The sequence below is a fragment of the Brassica oleracea genome, chromosome C6 (genome assembly GCF_000695525.1).
Source record: "Brassica oleracea var. oleracea cultivar TO1000 chromosome C6, BOL, whole genome shotgun sequence".
NCBI lineage: Eukaryota > Viridiplantae > Streptophyta > Magnoliopsida > Brassicales > Brassicaceae > Brassica > Brassica oleracea.
This window is the reverse complement of record NC_027753.1, coordinates 2,697,821-2,716,631: the sequence shown is the minus strand read 5'-3', so window position 1 is coordinate 2,716,631 and position 18,811 is coordinate 2,697,821. Positions and strand designations below refer to the sequence as shown.

Genomic DNA, 18,811 nt, shown 5'->3' with positions numbered 1-18,811 from the left:
CTCTACTTCCATAGATTCAAACATGGAGACAGTGAGAAGAGGAAAAAACAAATGACATATGTGTATACATATTGTGTAAATGTTTGTATTAATTATAATATACTGTAAAGGATTAGATACAGTTGTATTAATGAACTGTGAAAGATTCAAATTTAATTTATTCATGCTTGATGAACTTATGAAGGTGTGTAGGTTCAAATATAACCACGTTAGTGTATTACAGGTAGTCGACGAATCTTTATAATTAGAGGGGGAAGTTATTCTGTAATGTTAATCTAATAATAATGAATGTTACATTTTTTCTAATGAGAAGTGAATACGTCCAAATTTAAATGACAACTTATTTAAGTAGATAAAAAGTACGATTCTGTTTTAATAGATTAGATATGTTTAGGTTACCGGCTGCTTCCCCACACCATTTTGTCACTTCTTCCAAAAATCCCAACAAATCAAGATACAATATAAATAACTCTTTGAATTAACCTAAAATAAACAAATCTCAACCGTTATGGATTTTCAAAATTTCAAGAAGTAATAACTAAATATAGATTTTCAAAATTGTTATTTACGAGTATTTTCTTTTATAAAATGTTTATAACCCTGAAAATTTTAAAATTGTTCCAAGCTGATTGGTGAAGATCTTAATCGTTCTTTGTCTAGAAGACATAGCAAATTTATGAAGTTTTCTATATTGGAATTACACAAATTATCATCAGTAATCTCGATGAACACTATGTTAACTTTGATCATAAGCGGTGAATGGTCATCATAGTAATTTTATAGAATAACATCATCATGTACTATCTTCGCACTGGTCTCTTAAGTAGCGGTCTCTGGGCTTTTCTTTGATTTGGGCATTTCCAGTACTTGTATTGTCCTCCGTCTCTTGGCTATCGAAAATTAAAGAGGCAACAAGAGTTGAAAAACTGGAAAGAGTAAAAATATCAAAAATATCAAGAAGAGAAAAACTAACCCTTCTCATGTTGTTGGTAAGCCTCTTGAAATCTCCGTTTTGCATTCTTAAACTTGGCCTCTGGATCAAGACCTTTGATTTTCTTATAGCGACAAGAACAAAGACAATAGCTACTAGAACTTAGAACATAAAATAACATCAATGCTTGACTAACCCAAACATTCACATCTTGTTGAGATCCAACAATTTTTCGCTTCTACTCAGCAACAACAATAGGCTTTCTTTTGATAGCATGTACCATTTGTTCTCTGGTTTGCTTTGGTTGTCTTATAGGCTCATCAAGAGTGGATGCTGAGTGCCTCATAGGTTTAACATAAGCTTCTTTTTTCTTTATTTGTTGATTGTTTTTGTCCCTCCCAACCACATTGGCTTCATATGTACCCTCAGGTTTCTTCATCGCGTTACTTTGCAATTTTCTTTCATGTTTGGGCTCCACACTGTCACAGATATCTGAAAACATCATGAGTGTCAACATATATATGAAGAATTTCAAGTAGATAATAAAGTACTGAAAATATACTATTAACTCACTTCCATCGCAGTCCAAGGAATCTAAGATCTTCAAGTGGCGAAAACATTAAGAACCTAGTCAGAATAACATTTTATTAGTGCCCAAAATAAAATATGACAAAGAGGGAGAGATATATTCATAAACCTGAGAGAGTTCAAATGCGGTAGGTTCAAGAGCATAAAAATCTAGGTCATGTGGAAGAGAAGGAAAATCTTCTGCTTCATCAACTATTGACAAAGTTGCAAACTCTGGTGTCCCATCATCAGCAGCTGCATGAGCCATGATTATGAATCTTGGACAAGAAAAAAGGAGTTGCTCGTAATGACTAAGGTACATGAGGAGAGAGCTATTACCAGAAACTTCCTTGGGCATGTTTATCAATTGGTCCACCATCTCTTTCCATTTTCTGCACATCACATACGTAAAAATGCAATACTTATATTAAGGAGTAAATCTTCTAAATCCAACTAGCATAGAGCATTTCCTAGTGACATTTATTTTACATATAAAAGTTTGTGATGTCTAAAGAATAACATAAACTTGCAAACATCAAACACAATACACATATTAGGGAGTAAATGTTGTAAGTAATCGACTAGCACAAGTATAGCTCCTAGCAACAATTTAAAGAGATTTGGACATCTTTTGTGCATCTAGTTTGCATGTAGTTGATTCTCTTGGAACCTTTTACCAAAGTTTTTATGCACATCACATAAATGAGAGAGTACACGCACAAAGAGACTAAACAAAATTTTAAAAATGTTCAAACTCTTACTCAATAAGAGTCTTTGCAAGTTTGCTAATCTTATCGGAACCATGTTTCCTCAAGCGATTAACTGCCTTTCCGATTTCACTACCCTACAAGAATGCAAGCCCTTCAATCAGTATTCAATATATTTTAATACCAAACATGCATGATCTGAGATTTTAGGAATCATAAACATTTAGTAAGAACTTTAATAAAAAAACTTTTCATAATTTAGAATCTTATTCAATTCATATTCATCACCAAAACAGCAACAGAAACAAACCTTTATAAGATCCAGAGTGATAGACATGGAGGTAAGATTTCTCAGGGATTCGAATAACACAGATGGCTGCAAAAGCTCAGATGACGAAACCAAAACCAAAAAGAAACAATCAGAACCAAGATTACAAACAAACCCTAAAGTTATCACTGCCTCTGATGTAATTAAAGTAAAGAGACAAAACCTCATCATTTTTGTTTAACAAGATATCTTTGATCCTCATGACCTCATCAACAATCTGACTATTGTTCAGTTTCATCTCATCTTCTTCATGAGCACCATCATCTGTGTCCATGGTCTTACGGCCATTGTTGGTCTCATTGTCGCCAGATTTTGATAAATCGGGCTGGTCACATCCAATGCAGCGGCTCCCTTGACAAGAGAAGAGAAGCTCGACGATTGTGTGTCTCCTGGATCTGAGCTCCTCTGGGGAATCAGTGTCAGCCACCATTATGGCATGCTCGATGATCCCAAAGATATCAGAATCCCCTCGACGAAAATAGTCCCTCCAAGTATCTAATGAAGCAGATGGTTTCATTAATGTCATCTGCAAGAAATAGATTCCAAAATCAGGTTAATAAATCTAAACCTAGGTTTTGAACACGCCTTTCCAGTCAAAAGAATCATGAGAATCTGATAAAACTCTTGCAGAAAATGCACAAGAACATACCCCAAAAAATTTGAAAAGATTTTTTTGGAGCCACGAATGAAAACACGAGAATAAACCAACAAAAAGACACAACTTAGAGCATCTCCAACCCTACTCTAAAACCCACTCCAAACTCCATTTTGCAGTAAAATCATCGCAACCACCACTCCAAAACCCACTCCAAAATAGAGTAATAAATATGATTACTCCAAATATGAAGTAAACCAACTCATTACTCCAAAATGGAGTTGAACTTTTTTATTTATAAAATGATCCTCTATATCTAAATATTTTCGTTTTTAATAAAATATTATTATAAATAAATATATAAATATTATTTTACTATATATATAATAAAAATTAATGTTAATATTTCTTAATTATATAAATATCCATCTAATGAACTATTTTATGCAACAAAATATATATAATATAAAACATAAAAGACCATACATATAAAAAATAAAAGATAAGCACCATACAAAAGATATATAATATAAAACATAAAAGATCATACATATGAAAATGGACTATTTTGCAAATAGTATAAATGAAAGATGATATTACTAATTTTTTAATTAACATAAAAATAATATATATTTAAAATATTCTATTTTGGAGTAGGAAATGAAGTAATACATTGGAGCAAAACTCAACTCCATTTTAGAATTACTCTATTTTGGAGTAGAAAATGAAGTAATACATTGGAGATGCTCTTAGGACAGCCTGGCGTTACTTTTTCACTAGAACCCACAAATGAAAGTCTGCAAGAAAGTCCTTTAATATTTCCTTGAGCAAACGAAAAAGGATTTAATGGTATACTAAACGTGTTAATTTGTTGATAAATAGTTGTTCTAAGAGTTATTATGTGAAACTTAAAAAAAAAAATATATCGAATCACCCTTTATACTTAATGAGATTTACAGTAAAATATTATTTAAATGACTATAAAATAAATCATAAAGTGAAATATAATTAATTTATTTCACTTTTGGTAATATGTAAATATTAATTCAGTAACATAATTAAACATAAATCTTGGGCAAGGAATGCAATGTCATGTCTTTCACCTCTACATTTGGAGGTGGAGACATTAATTTGGGCAATAGAATGTATAAAGATTTTATGACAGTTTCAGGTTACGTTTGCAACGGATTGTTCTCAATTAATTGGTGAAGATGGTTTCAGAACAAGAAGAATGACCAGCATTTAGAAGTTACCTGGAAGACATTAAGCTTTTAAAAGGAAGTTTCCTCAACTCAGACATCGTTCATGTACTCCGGACGGAGAACCTACGGGCGGATAGCTTAGCACGCAGTGCTAGAAAACAATTGTTTTTCGTCGTTCACATGGATGCGGAGTTAGCAATTTGGTTTACAGAGTCAATATGAGTCTGTAAATGTTTGTTACCAAAAAAAAAAATTAAACATAAATCTCTGGTTTAGGTAATATATAATTATTTAGTTATTTATAAAAATCTAATGTATTTCTTTTTATTAATGGCATGTCCTGTGATTGGATGGGATTTGCATCTTTACAAATAAGGATATTCATTGAATCTTTGAAAAGTTAAATAATCTGCCATTCTTAGTAGTAGGAATAATTTTCCTTGGATACTTGAAAAGTTAAACTTGCCATTGTAGAACAATAACTTGAATGGAATACAGTAAAACTGTATAAATTCATTAATAATATTGAGACTATGGTATTTTAATAATTTATAGAGTTATTTATTTGCAATTTTTTTTAGAATTTTCTTTTTAAAACATATTTTCTATAAAATAAAAAAAATGTTGATATTGAAGTTCTAAAATTAAACTTTACATTAACTAAACTTTTAAAATTTGACGTTTATATTTTTTTTATTATATTATTTGGTGCATAAAATATATTTCATAGAATTTAAATGTAGTTTTAGATGTAATATTACTAAATATTATCAGAATGTATTGAAATGTTAAAAAAAGTATAGAGATAATTTATTGTGAATATGGAACAAACAATACAATAGTTGGTTTGTACCTAAATAAAATATGTACAAGTATAAATTATTTATGCTTCTAATGGTACCATATATTTATATAGATTTTTTTTAAATAATTATTAGCATAAATAAGTTGAATTGAATATTATTATAATTAATTTTCAGGTGAAAATAAAAATAATTTCTCGTATTTTTAGAAAAATAATAATTCAAAATAACATATGTTCTACTTAATTTCTGGTTAATTTCGTGGTTTGATTTTTAACATACTTGGACTCTCTTAGTTTTGGTAATATGTATATTCGTAAAAATTAATTCATAATATAGTTAAACATAAATCTCTGGTTTAGGTAATATATAATTATTTAGTTATTTATAAAAACCTAATGTATTTCTTTTTATTAATGGCATATCCTGTGATTGGATGAGATTTTCATCTTTGCAAATCAGGATATTCATTGAATGCTTGAAAATTTAAATAATCTGCTATTCTTAGTAGTAGGAATAATTTTCCGTGGATACTTAAAAAGTTAAACTTGCCATTGTAGAACAATAACTTGAATGGAATACACTAAAAAGTCTACAAATTAATAATATTGGAACTATGGTATTTTATTAATTTTTAAAATTAATTTACAAAAAATTTCTTTTCTGGAATTTTCTTTTTAAAATTTTTTTTCTATAAAATAAGAAAAATGTTGATATTTAAATTTTGAAATTAAACTTTACAGTAATTAAAATTTTAAAATTTGAAGTTTATATTGTTTTTCTTATATTATTTGGTGCATATGAAATATATTTCAAAGAAGTTAGGTTTAGTTTTAGATATAATATTACTAAATATTATCAAAATGTATTGAAATGTTAAAAATTAGAGAGATAATTTTATTGTGAATATGAAACAAACATTATAATAGTTGGTTTGTACTTATATAAAATGTGTACAAATATAAATTATTAATTTATGCTTCTAATGGGACCATATATTTTGAAGTTCTTGTGTTACAAAAAAAAGATTTTTTTAAAATTAAATTTTATTTTATATTTTAGTTTCATTTTTGAAGAAAATAACTTAAACCTTTTAAATGAGAAACAATAATCATTTAAAAATAAAAATTTAAAAACTTCAATCATCTTTTTACTTTTATCGAAAATAAAGTTTCATAAAAAATAATATAATTTAAATAATTTATAAAATTTGGAAAAAAAATTTAAAATATCAAATAATTTTTAATTTTTTTGAAAATTACATAAGCTAAGTAACTCTTCTAAATATTTTATTAAGTTTAATTTTTCATTGTTAAACAAATTAAAAGATTATATTTTAAATTTTTTCAAATAAAATCACCTATAGAAATATTTTTATCCCATGAAATTCATTCAAATATAGTCAAAATTTATCTAAATCTGAAAAGATTTAAAATCTTCTACACTTCTAACCGCTTGGTACTATTTGACAGTGTTTCTCTTAATATTTTACTATTGAGAGAAATAAATCACATTTGCTTTCAGGGTTGGACGAGCTTTCAGGATATATAGTTGAGTAACCTCTTTCACATGACTATTCTATGTTTTGCTTGAGGACAATCAAAATGGTAAGTTTGAGGGAGTTGATATACCATGAATTTTACCTGCTTTTAGCCTTGATATATAGATGTTTTAGAGACTATTATATGTGTTTGTTGTATGCTTTAGAGTGTTTTCAGGTTCAAGTACATTTTGGAGAACTTTGGTGAGTATGGAGCTTTTTGAGGTGCAGAACTGCACAGATGCGTCAGATGTTTAGCTATGAATTGAGACCTTTCCACGGTGCGATTGAGCCCATATTTTGACACAAAATATATCTTTGAGTCATATTTCCAATGCCACTGGTTTGAGGTCAATTGGCATCCTATAGCAGAATCTATGCCCGTTTTACTGAAGAGTGGTATGTCTGCCTCGCGAGAGAAAGCTGTCGAGGAGATGAAGGAATGTCGATCGACGGTGCACCCTTGGTGTCGATCGACGGTGATTCCAGAATGCAGGCCGAGTATATTTCAAGATCAACTTAATCCCAGAAGCAACCACAAATTACCAGAATACCTATGGATGACCTAAAACCTTATTTATGTATTTTATAAACCATTGTTGACGGCTATGCTTTCTTTTATTCATAGTTCTACGTTAGGAGTGTATAGAGGAACTCCTTCAGAGTCCTCTTGGAAATCCATTGGTTTTGGTTTTATAATTTATATACATTCATCTATTCTTTCTATGATATATGTGACAACTATCATGTCTGAGTAGATCCACCTGCTAGATCTAGGTTTTCTATGGTTTCTTATGAACTTGTGATTTATAGAATTGCTAGGGTGACTTATTGTATCCTTCACAGGATTGTTCTTATTTCTTGTATCTAGAGTAATTAACTAGATACATAATCATAGGATAGATAGGCGCACATGAGAGCTGGTCTACTACCTAAATTGAATCCTGATGAACTAGGTTGTTAGATACACGCAAGAGCTGGTTTAGTTAATCTAGTGAACATATCGATTAGGTCGTTAATGTTTGTCTAATGAAGTGTTGATTGACACCAAGACATTTGTATCAATCGATAACTAGTCAATAGTATCGATCGACACTCGATCCTTGTTCACATGCGAGAGTTGGAACATAGGACTTAGTCATCTGATTAATAATTACATGCGAGAGCTGGATTACTTGCTTATTGAATTCGAGTTATCGGATCAAACCCTTAGCATCTATATATTGAGTTCTAATACTTGATTGAAACCCTAAGTCTAGCGACCATCCTTCCATCAAACAACTCATCAATTTACTGCCTTGTTCACAACTGCTTACTTTATTTACTGCTTATTATACTTTGACATAGCATGGTCTGAAGCTAATGTCTATTGTGTAAAATATTGAGTCTCTGTGGATATGATCCTCAAGTACTACATCAAACCTCTTATTTGAGAGAGTAACTTGAAGGTTAATTGAGCATATCAACTACTACCCGTTGTTTCAATCAACGCTACTGTCTTCTCTTTCTCCACCTCTCCGCACATAGCCTCATCACCTCCTCTAACTATTGTCATGTACTGTTTGTTTTATTCTATTATGTTTGATGAATGTAAAATACAAATCTGATTTACAGTGAATCGCATGTGCTATGTTTTGTTGTTGTATCATTGATATGAATTTTGGTTTATGTGTATTGATCAAAACTAAGTATTACATACTCAATTTTATCATTTCCTTATCAACACCACGCAAGTGTAGACTTCACACAAGTTTCTCTTACTCTATTTATAATGATTTTATTTTACATCAGAAATAGATTATTATGATATAATATTCATCAGAAAATTGGTTATTTGACAAATTATTTCTTAACACTATTTATTTTTTCAAGTTTTTATTTATACAATATATTTTAATACTAAAAAATATTATATACTATTTCAGATTTTAGTTTGGTTTAAAATATTATAAATATATTATAGTTTATATATGGGTTTAATGATTAGGGTTTAAGGTTTATTATTTAGGGATTGTGGTAGGAGTAGAGTTTAGTATTTAGGAGAAGTGGGTTAGGGATTATAGATTGTGGATGGGGTTAGAGTCATATACTACTTCAGCGATGTGGAATAATTTTTTTTTATTGAAAAATTCTTATACATTTTTAATTGAAAAATTCTAAATTTATATACACATTTAGTGCACATAGTAGATAGATAAACGGTAATTAAGAATGTGACCTGAGTGGCTTTTATTGTTTTTTAGTGAATGTGCTCGGTAAATCTTTTCTATATCTGAATTCAGCGATGCCATCACCTCTATTGTTCACTGACGGATAATTGTAACGTTATGCTTGATTTACTTCTAGGGAAATGAAAAGATCAAGTTCTTGCTTGGCATGTTACTTCTACGGCAATCTCATGTCTTCAGACAAGGTATTGTTAGCTATACCAGGTTGTGAACTGGCTCCGATCAGTGCCTATTCTCCGATCAATGCACTACAAGAAAACAGGGAGATTACAGACGAAATTTCTGACGGAAATTCCGTCAGAAATTTCTGAGGAAATCTCGATGAAGTTCCTACGAAACCAAAAAAATAACTTCCGTCGGGAATTTGTCAGAAATTTTCGAAGAAATTCTGGCGAAACAAAAAAAATGACTTCTGTCGGAAATCCGTCAAAAATTTCCAACGAAATCCCGATGAAAATTCCTGACGAATATTGTCAGTCAGAATTCCGTCGAAAATCCTAATGGATTTTTGTTTCCCGGCAAGCTAATCCCGAGGGACAACTTGTTCGTCAGAATTTTGTCCGCGTTCTCGACGGATTTCCAACGATTTTTTCCATCGGGATTCGTGTGTTTTCTTGTAGTGATGGTCGAATATGCTGCCGTTCCCCATAACGGTCAATAATTTAACTCCCCAGATGGATAAAGAGGCCTATCTTATCCCGAAACCAGAGACACTGGAATATTCAAAGCCAGCTTGTCCGTCAGGCAACAGTCTGGCCTTCTTTTTTTTTTCTTCAATCGTTCCTAACTAAAGCTTGTCTATAGAAATTGCTCCGCTAAGCGACTCGCTGCCTTCTCTCCTAAGTCAGTGAGAGAAGTATGACCAACTAGCATGTGTCGTAAATATTAATTTCTTTATTATGTCAAAATTGGTGTTACTTTCTTCATTTCCATTCACATTTTAGTTACTCACCAAATTAATCTATTTTTAATCATCGTTTTTCCAAAATCAATATTCACTCTCTTAGCCATTGGATCTCCGATTTAATTTTTTGAAGCCAATTACTCTTTTAGCCACATGAATTTGGTGTTGACAGACGATAAAATTGCTTTTAAATTAAGCCCCAAATTTAAGAAATATTCGACATGTTGAATGAGAAAGCATGTTTTCCATTGCCTAAACAAGTGCCTCGAGCTTAGAGTGTAATGAGGACTTTCTTCTTCTTTGCTTTTTTATACCCATTAGCTGGATTTTTCATGACATGTTTTTTCAAATCTATCCGCTAAATTGTACCATAGAAGTTCAAGAACCATCCACCAGACATGTTTTGCAAGCATATAGCTTGTGAGCCAATAATATTTGGTTGTTGATTCACAGGAGTTGCACATGCATTTTCCGAATACCAAGCATGGCATTCCCCTTATGATTATATGATTAGTTCCAAAAGATCTCTATCTATTCTTCTAAATAATTTATCAAATTATCCACAGATTAGGATATTTTTTCATTGACAGATCTTCAATACTGTTTTTTTCTCTAGAATAAATAATCTACTTTTCCGAAGAAAAGATATTTAGACTAGAAAACATAGCTTATAAGGTTCTTGTATGTAAACCTAGTGAACACTCAAAAATAGCATGATTAACGGATTAATCTTGTTTCGAGCAGGTACGACAAATATTGTCATATCTCATATAACGAAGCGTCAGGTTTTTGTTACTGCTACATATTTTTTTGTCAACTACCATATAAGATGACACATATTCTAGGGTGCATCAATTTTTCAAGCAAACGTTTGAAGTTTAGTTAGGCTGGATTCCCAATAGACAACGTCTGCTTTTGAGTAATTTCATTATAACACGTGTAGATACATTTAACATTATTATTATTACGTGGCTTGTGGGACACAACATGTACTCACTCACTCAACAAATACTATTAACGCGAATAACATTCTTTTTGTAACCAAAACCAAGGGCCATATATTCCTCATAATACTCTGTTTGTTACTTTTCTATGACGGAGCTCCGGCCAAATTCCCTCGTGCCAGCCGGAGATGACCAGGAACACGTTGCTTTATCTCTTCTAATGCACACAGTGTCTCTGGATCCAGCCCTCCTGCAAACTGAATAAACAACATTGCAAAGATCAAACACCAAATGCACAGAGTAAATGGTATTTTATATAGGAAAATTTGGTATTACCTGGTGCGTTCTGTAAGCGAACCGGACTCCTTGGAGAAGCAACGCTTCTTGAGTAGACTCTCTATCCATGTTACGAGCTGATTCTAGCTCGTTGGCAACTCTATTCATGTAGGTTTTAGCAAGCTTGATCGATGCTCTTTTGATCTACCAAAGGGGATCAGACCAAATGTTAAAATAGTTCAAACAAAGTGTAACCACTTATTTTACTTACGGGACAAAACAAAGACCATATATAGAAAAAAACAACATACCTTACTTATCATTCCCGAGTCAAGCATCCACTCGACTGGGATTTTAAAGTCCTGATAAGAACGCATGGACGAGCCGCGTAGCCTGACTAGCTTCCTTACCCCTTGCTCCGACCTTATCATAACCAGAATTTTAGTTTATTCAACATTTTGAGGAGTTTAAAAAAGTTCAGGACTTGTTTTACTTGTCTAATAAGTTGACCATTTTCGTCAAGGCAACACCGTAGTGAATGCTCGGATCATCGGAGTAGGAAGAAAGTTCTTTCTCCAGTTTCTTTAGCTCTCGGTACTCAACTGCAGCCTCTTGCAGGGCATCAGCTTTCCTCTCAGGCCACTTGAAATGCTTAAGCACAGCTCGCTCATCAGCCTTAGGCAAAGAGGAATAATGCATATGAGTAAGTGATTCACTATTGATGTAAAACAAGACCATGGCTTGGTTAGGCCGTTACCAGAGTTGCTAGTTCATTATCAAGCCAATCCACAAACTTCACGACATCTTCCATGTCCGAAAAACAAGTGGTCAGGACTTTCTGGATAAGATCATTGATAAAATCTCCTTTTGTCTCAATGTCAGCTTTTATCTGTGGAACAAAATGAAGCTCATCATTGGGTAGAAGAGAACGGTCCAACACTCATGTTATAAGCAAACATAAGAATAAAATTGGTTGTTTACAGCGATGAGATGGGCGGAACGGTTTTGAATTTCTCCAACTATACTATTGTGAGCACTGTTAACCTGAGACTTGTTTCCATTAACAGATGGCGAAAGGTTTCTAGTGTTATCTTGCTTTTTCAGCAACTGAAACAGCTGCGAAACTGGAGGTGACTTTTGGGCACGTGCTGCTTTGGCGAGAGGCCTAGGTGGTGGTGGTGGCGGAGGAGGCGGTGGTGTTGGTGGTGCAATAGGTGTTGAAGCTTCATCTCTTTTACCTGAATTTGTATTAGCTGGAGATACCAAAAACTTTGGAAACGGCGGTCTTGAAGGAGAAGGTGATGGTGGAGATGATCTTGATGATGACTCTACCACTACCTCCTTTTTAACCTTGGATTGCTCCAGTTTGCTGGCGATTAACCTCTGTATGTCTTTGAATCTTGTGTTCTGATATTCTTTAGCTGGCTGCATCAACCAAAAACACTTGTGAGATTACTTCTAATCATTCATTAAACATAACAAACAAGATCTTCATTCTCTAGTCTCACTACGTCAATGCACTAGCAACATTGCCGGTACTAGGCAAAACCCAATAAAACATTGGTCTATACACTCCCATATTTATATTAAAAAAAATTTCATTGAAATTTTTACTAAATCGCACACAGTCACCAGAATCTGAGGGCCGGCCTGAATAGCATATTAGGCCGGCCCTGAATAGGGAAGAGATGATATATGAGGTTACCTTGTCGTTAGAAGAAAGAGATGAGATCTTAGCTTCAGCTGAAACAAGATCTTGAGAAAGCTTCTTGTTCTTTAACTCAAGCTCTGCGTTTGAGTTACGAGCTTCCTCTAGCTCTGTCTTCAAACTCAAAACCTGCGCTTGCAAATCTTTAATCAATGACTCGTTCACTACAAGCTTCTCCTCCATTTTCTTCCTCTTCTCATCTTCCTCCGCCGCCGCCGCCGCAGCAGCAGTCGTTGCTGCTTCATCGCTCTTTCTAGATATTTGTCTCCTCGGACAACCGAATTGCTCTACCACCGCCGGACGGTTTACAGACCGAGCTCTCTGAGGTGCCAGAACCGCCGTATCCTCCTCTCTGGAGTTTGCTCTCTTGAGCAGAGATGATCGCCGGTTCTTGGCCGGATCGTGGCCGGAAGATTTCGGTTTACTGCTGTCGTCTTGCGCTCTAGTTCTGGAAATGACCGAGTAGTGTGAATTCGCGGCTCTCACGCGGGAAGGAGTGGTGGAGGTGGCGGAAGTGCGTGACATTACTGATAAATTTCCGCCGTGTAGACGGCGGTTGCCGGCGAGAAGAGTCGTTGCTAACGTCTTACTTAGCTTTGACTTGTGAAAACCAAAGAGACGACTTGAAAAGCTGCCCGGAATAAGAAACAACAACTATAATAGTATTAATCACCAACCATTAATTCAATAAATCCGTATGCTATTAATCTTCGTTATTTAGCTAATGACTGTTTACAATACTATACCAAGCAACTAATGAAGGAATGCTCGTTCGGGAGGGAACAGTGGGCTTTGAGGCCCACCATTACTTTTGACGACTTCTGTAATAAGACAAAAAGATTAAGTGGTGGGCCTATATTCTATTTTTTTTCTTCATTTTCTTCGGATATAACGTGTCATCAAAAACCTAACACACAAAAAGTAGACAATGTCCCTGTGTCGATGTAGTCGATGTAGCATATAGGTGTATGCGTGTACTCTAACTACAAGCAAACAAAATTATTGTTGCGTATTTTTCTTTTTTGTAAAACAAAATATTTTTGATAGTTTTCTTGTAATAAAAATTTATATTGATATGATTTATGTTAAGCTAAGATCAAGTATTAAAAATCAGACTATAGAAAAGGACCCACCAATAATTTGTCTCACGTTGAAGTTGCAAATAGAACAAAGAGCATTTGACATTTATGAGGGGACCATTATGTTTGGAATAAAAGGTGTATGTTCTATTAACAGTAAAACTGCATACATAATTACATATAAAAGAGAAATAGAGAATAAATATTAAAACATGTTTAGACGAAAAGGGAAGAGTATGTCCTAATCATACTCAAACTCAAAGCTGTTAGTGACCATTGGTTTACAAGTTAAGTTATTGACTTATTTTGTGGATTTAGGATATTTTGATCATAGTTTGTTAATAATGATATCAGAAATGATTTTGTCTCTAAGGCAATTATTAGGCTATATATGTAGTTGCCTTGCTAGGTAAATCTACTTGCAACTATCTATGCTTTTATTGGACGCTCACGGGAAAAGGAAAAAACAAAGCACAGAAAAGACTTAGTTTGATAGGAAAATCATAACTATGCGTACGGTGAAAATTACATTTTATCGAATAAAGTAAGTTTAGATGCAAAATTATTAATTATGCATGTCTTCAGAAAAAAACACAATTTTTTTAATCATATAATTATTTGATAGTCTGCGTCTTACTTTCTTGTTCTTTAAGCTATTTAAATAATACAGCTGCTATGTTTTAAGAATAAATATATTTATTTAAGTTACAGTAGCGAACAAATAAGATTTATAGTGCTGAATTATTATGTGCCAATCCTTAAATCTAAATCTAGTCACATACGCATGATTAAGAATATGCATTTGTATTTATTAACAAATTAGAGCTTAGAATGTACCATGGACCATGGTTATAGCAAAATAGACATGTAAAAAGGTATATGAACCAGTACTGTATCATGCAAATTTCTGAGAACAGCAAGGATCATTTGGATGGAACTACAAAAAAATCTTCAGTGCTTTGTGGATTAGGGTATACAAGAAAAGAAACATAAGATTTGATTATTAAGAAAATATAATACAAAGTTTCTGTTCGTGCTTGGCATATAGTATTTGATCAGGTTGAGTGAACCAAAGGAAGTAAAGTCTGTATCTAATTCGAAAGTTAAACACATATATCTTCACGAACATCACTCCTACATTAATTAATAATAGGCATGATCGATGTTGCTAACTTTCAGAAAGCGAGAGCGATGATGGAGAAATCAAGAATCAAACGATATATATGGAAACCTTGTAGATATAAACCTGAAGGATGAAGAAGAATATCGTCTTAAAAAAAAATTGTTTACATTCTCACTAGTCATGATGATGAGAAAGCGAGAGAACTGATGGAGAAATCAAGAATCAAAAGATATGTAGTACCTTGGATATAAAACTCTTGAAAGAGGAAGAAGAATGTCTTCAAAAAAACATGTTTACATTCTCATCAGTAATGATGATGAACAATGATATTGCACACGCAGCTCTTCTCTTTATACATGCTTACGATGACATCATATTCATGAAGCATGTGTATATATTATATGCATGTGTGCTTTATATCTCTGTGCGAGGATGAATATGAATTTGTTTCCTATATATTTGTAATTATTTATGCTCGAAGGTATGTATGACGTCTTCAAGTCTTGGAAACGTCAAAAAACTTGAGGAACCTGATGAAAATATAGTTTAATATAATTAAATAACCATAAAAGGAAAGGAAAATAAATATACACATCTGTTAGTACCTCGCAATCTTCTATTGATCAATCTTTAATTTTAGTTGACCGGCCGATTGTGACAAAAAAAAATTAAATTTTACCGGTCGGTTTTAAACTGATTTTTAATTATTTTACCCGGTTAATTATGTTATTACAAATGATGAGAAACATTACATAGACGATATCACAACTGACAATTATATTTGACTTATGAGGATTCACGTATGACTGCATCAGTTTGAGTAGTCCTATGAGATTAATTTTCGACGCTACTCATTGTGTCATGCTGAAGATCTCTTGTAAGTATTTTTTCTAATTTTCTGCATAATTCGCATTTTCCGTAAATTAAAAACTCAAACTTATTCCTGTAGAAATTGCGTTGTCTGAAACTCGAACCCCAAATTTAGATGTAGAAGCCTTTAAACCCCAATCTCTTACTAGTATTTAGATTGGAATGCATGGAAATCAATTAATTAATACTCCCTCCGTTCCTAAAAGATGTATGTCCAGGAAAAAAAATTTGTTTTAAAAAGATACATTTTTTACTTTTTCAATGTATGATTTTATGAAAAATTGTAAGTTTCAAAAACATTAATGGTGTTTATTGAATTTCTATTGGGTAAAAATTATGAAAAATTGTTATTCACAAAAAACAATGCATATTTAATGAGTTTTCTTAATATATGTGAAAAATCTAGAATGTGCATCTTTAAAAAACAGAGGGAGTAATATTTATAAATGGGTTGTTTATCAGTTCAGATCAAATTTTGAATATAGCATTATTTTATATCAATCAAAGGAACATCATCCTGACTACACTGCCCAATCTACAGATGATATAATTCAAATTTACTTCAAAATAAAGTGAAAATGCATCATATTTAAATTTAATAATGGATAAACAAACTAATGGTATTAACTATTTCTCTGAAGCTGTTTTAAATTGTTTGATTTAGACTATATGCATCTATCTTCAAGAGAAGATAAACAATGTTAGGGGTTGTTATACATAATTTATATATACTTAGATATTATAAATATGCAGTCTTTACAGAATATATATGCATCATGAACCTTAAAACAGAGAGAATAAAAGAACCTTAAACGCTCAACAATGGAGTCTACGTTAATGACAATGTATGTATATGCAGCCGTCTTTTTCATTGTTGGAGTAAGAATCAAACATTAGTTAAATACGGACAAAGCAGGTGTACCCTTTTTGTATGCAAACTAAAATGATAATTAAAATATCACAGGATAATGAGATGCATAAAAAGAATTTCAATTGAAAAAACTTGATTAGATGATGGGTCATGTTCGAAAAGGGAAGAGTGTTTTTTTCGTATGCCTCTAAATTGAAGAAAACAATTCCAAAGTAATATATTTCAATATTCAGATAAATATTTGAATTCCAATTTATTTCTATCTTTACGGTTGAACAAAGATAGATGTCAATCCATTGTCATGCAGTCGTCAAATCGTCAAGAAGTAAGTTTGTTTGTTGATATGTTTCAAACATGATAATGCATTAATGTCAGATATATATTCTGCATAAGTATGTGTTGATTTTCTTTGGTAATTAGTTTGAAATATGCGTGTCTCTACATAAAGGCTTCTTTCATTTCTAGAAGAGCTAATCATTAGATTGGAATTTGTGATTGTGGTATTGGTTTAATCAAGTTTAGGTTGTACATGTATGTGTAACGTTAAGGTATAAACATGTATTTAAATTATTTCTTTATATATGTATAGATTATAGACAGGACCGGTCCTCGACAAAAACTGAATGAAACATTCATCTGTGGTTCCTAAACTTTTTTAAAGAATACATAGGTATAGACTCTGAAATTTGTGTTTGACAAAAAAAAGACTCTAAAGTTTAAGAAATTTTTATTTTGTTGAAATCTTTACTAATTCAACTCCCCAAAATCTCAGGCCAGCCCTGATTATAGAATTTTTTTTCTAATCAATAGGAAATACAAACGCGAAGGAAACTACCTTTGTTTTCAGTGTTTTATCCATATCTGTGTTTATTTATAGTGTTCAAGCATATACTAAAATGCTAAATACGTATAAAGCAGGAAACTAATCAAACACAAAAGAGAATACATGAGTGACGACACAAGAGAAGCAATATGTGTGGAGGAATGTCTCCATCATTAACCTAATTTTCTTTTCTTGTATGTTTCAAATTGTATATGTGGTTTTTAGCAAAAATAAAAATTGTATATGTGGTATTTCAATTTTGTAAACATAACACAATTGCCGACTACACATATCGATTAATTATGATGTTACTTTTTCTTGGGGGTCAGTTATCCATATTTTAAACGAAGTTTTAGTCTACAAAAAGTTATTCCAAAAATTAAATCTATCAAAGTGTGTTTTGGGTGTAGTTTATATGAAAAATAAATGTCGCGTGTTCTCGCTTCCTTACTAGGGCATCAACACGATCGTTGTAGTTCTTAGGAATATAGACGAAAATTTACTATTATGTTCTAATTAAGCCTAATTCTCAAAATAATTAAGCAAGTAAAAGAAATAAGATAGCTAGGAAGTACAACCTGGCCAGCTGACTGGGTTTTTCAAATGTCCATCAAGTTTGAGCGGTATGTCTCAAATCGGATTAAACCATTTAAACATGATATAGCTAAATAATCTTTCCATTTCAGCATGTAACGCCGATCGAGAGGGTTGATCTGTATAAATGCATCATAAGCCACAAATTAAACCATGATCAATCCATGACACATCAATTTGGTAAGTCGAGATTTAGAGTATCAAAAAGAGAGCTGCATCGCCACCACAAACTAGTGGGATCATCCAGGTCTTTCTCCTTCTTATGTTAATTTTTCATCCAGCATTCCGCTTCAAAATTCGCTAGTTGAAATGTGTTAACTAACTAACAAGTATATCAGTTTTACTTTTCCAATGTACCAAATGGTCAAAAGGAAGTCGTTGAATTTTGGTTCCAGAAATACAAAATCTTTTCACCTCGAGAACAAAAATTCCATGTTCTGATATAGGTATATTTGGAAATGACGCTGGATAATGAAATTATTTTAAGGATTCAATTCGTTTTTTTTTTCTTGCATTTAGATTTTTACCCTCTTCAAAGAAACTTCAGGCTTGCCTCAGTGATAGAAACAAACAAACGAATAAGAAACGCTAACCAAGATTCACTTATATTATAACTAATATATATGTATATATTATGTCATAGATTCAAACATATGTTTTAACAAATAATTGTTTAGAAAAGAAAGTAAGAATGGGGAAAAAAGTAACAAAGCTTATA

General features: G+C 32.3%; 1 protein-coding gene and 1 pseudogene across 2 annotated transcripts; both read right to left on the bottom strand.

Moving 5' to 3' along the window:
• Nucleotides 1-800: 800 nt before the first annotated feature.
• Nucleotides 801-3,059, bottom strand: LOC106299604 (annotated as a pseudogene).
• Nucleotides 3,060-10,704: 7,645 nt separating this feature from the next.
• LOC106296910 (protein CHUP1, chloroplastic) lies at nucleotides 10,705-15,349 on the bottom strand. Of its 2 annotated transcripts, none has more exons than XM_013733166.1 (8): nucleotides 15,176-15,349; nucleotides 12,731-13,387; nucleotides 12,007-12,450; nucleotides 11,783-11,914; nucleotides 11,519-11,700; nucleotides 11,337-11,448; nucleotides 11,086-11,229; nucleotides 10,705-11,006 (listed from the first exon to the last, which is right to left on the bottom strand). In XM_013733166.1, exons 2-8 carry the CDS (start codon nucleotides 13,256-13,258, stop codon nucleotides 10,896-10,898), a joined length of 1,653 nt encoding a protein of 550 aa, XP_013588620.1. In that variant the 5' UTR covers nucleotides 13,259-13,387; nucleotides 15,176-15,349; the 3' UTR covers nucleotides 10,705-10,895. The 2 variants fall into 2 exon arrangements, with proteins under 2 accessions (XP_013588620.1, XP_013588619.1); XM_013733165.1 differs by having other exon boundaries at nucleotides 12,731-13,364.
• Between the last annotated feature and the right edge of the window lie 3,462 nt (nucleotides 15,350-18,811).

Excerpts from the sequence above, each read along its gene's own strand:
- LOC106296910 (XM_013733166.1), bottom strand. The coding sequence starts at position 13,258 with ATGTCACGCACTTCCGCCACCTCCACCACTCCTTCCCGCGTGAGAGCC. Across the intron at positions 11,449-11,518 it reads ATGGTCAACTTATTAGACAA|GTCGGAGCAAGGGGTAAGGA; the intron begins GTAAAACAAGTC and ends GGTTATGATAAG. Across the intron at positions 11,007-11,085 it reads TCGCTTACAGAACGCACCAG|TTTGCAGGAGGGCTGGATCC; the intron begins GTAATACCAAAT and ends TTGTTTATTCAG.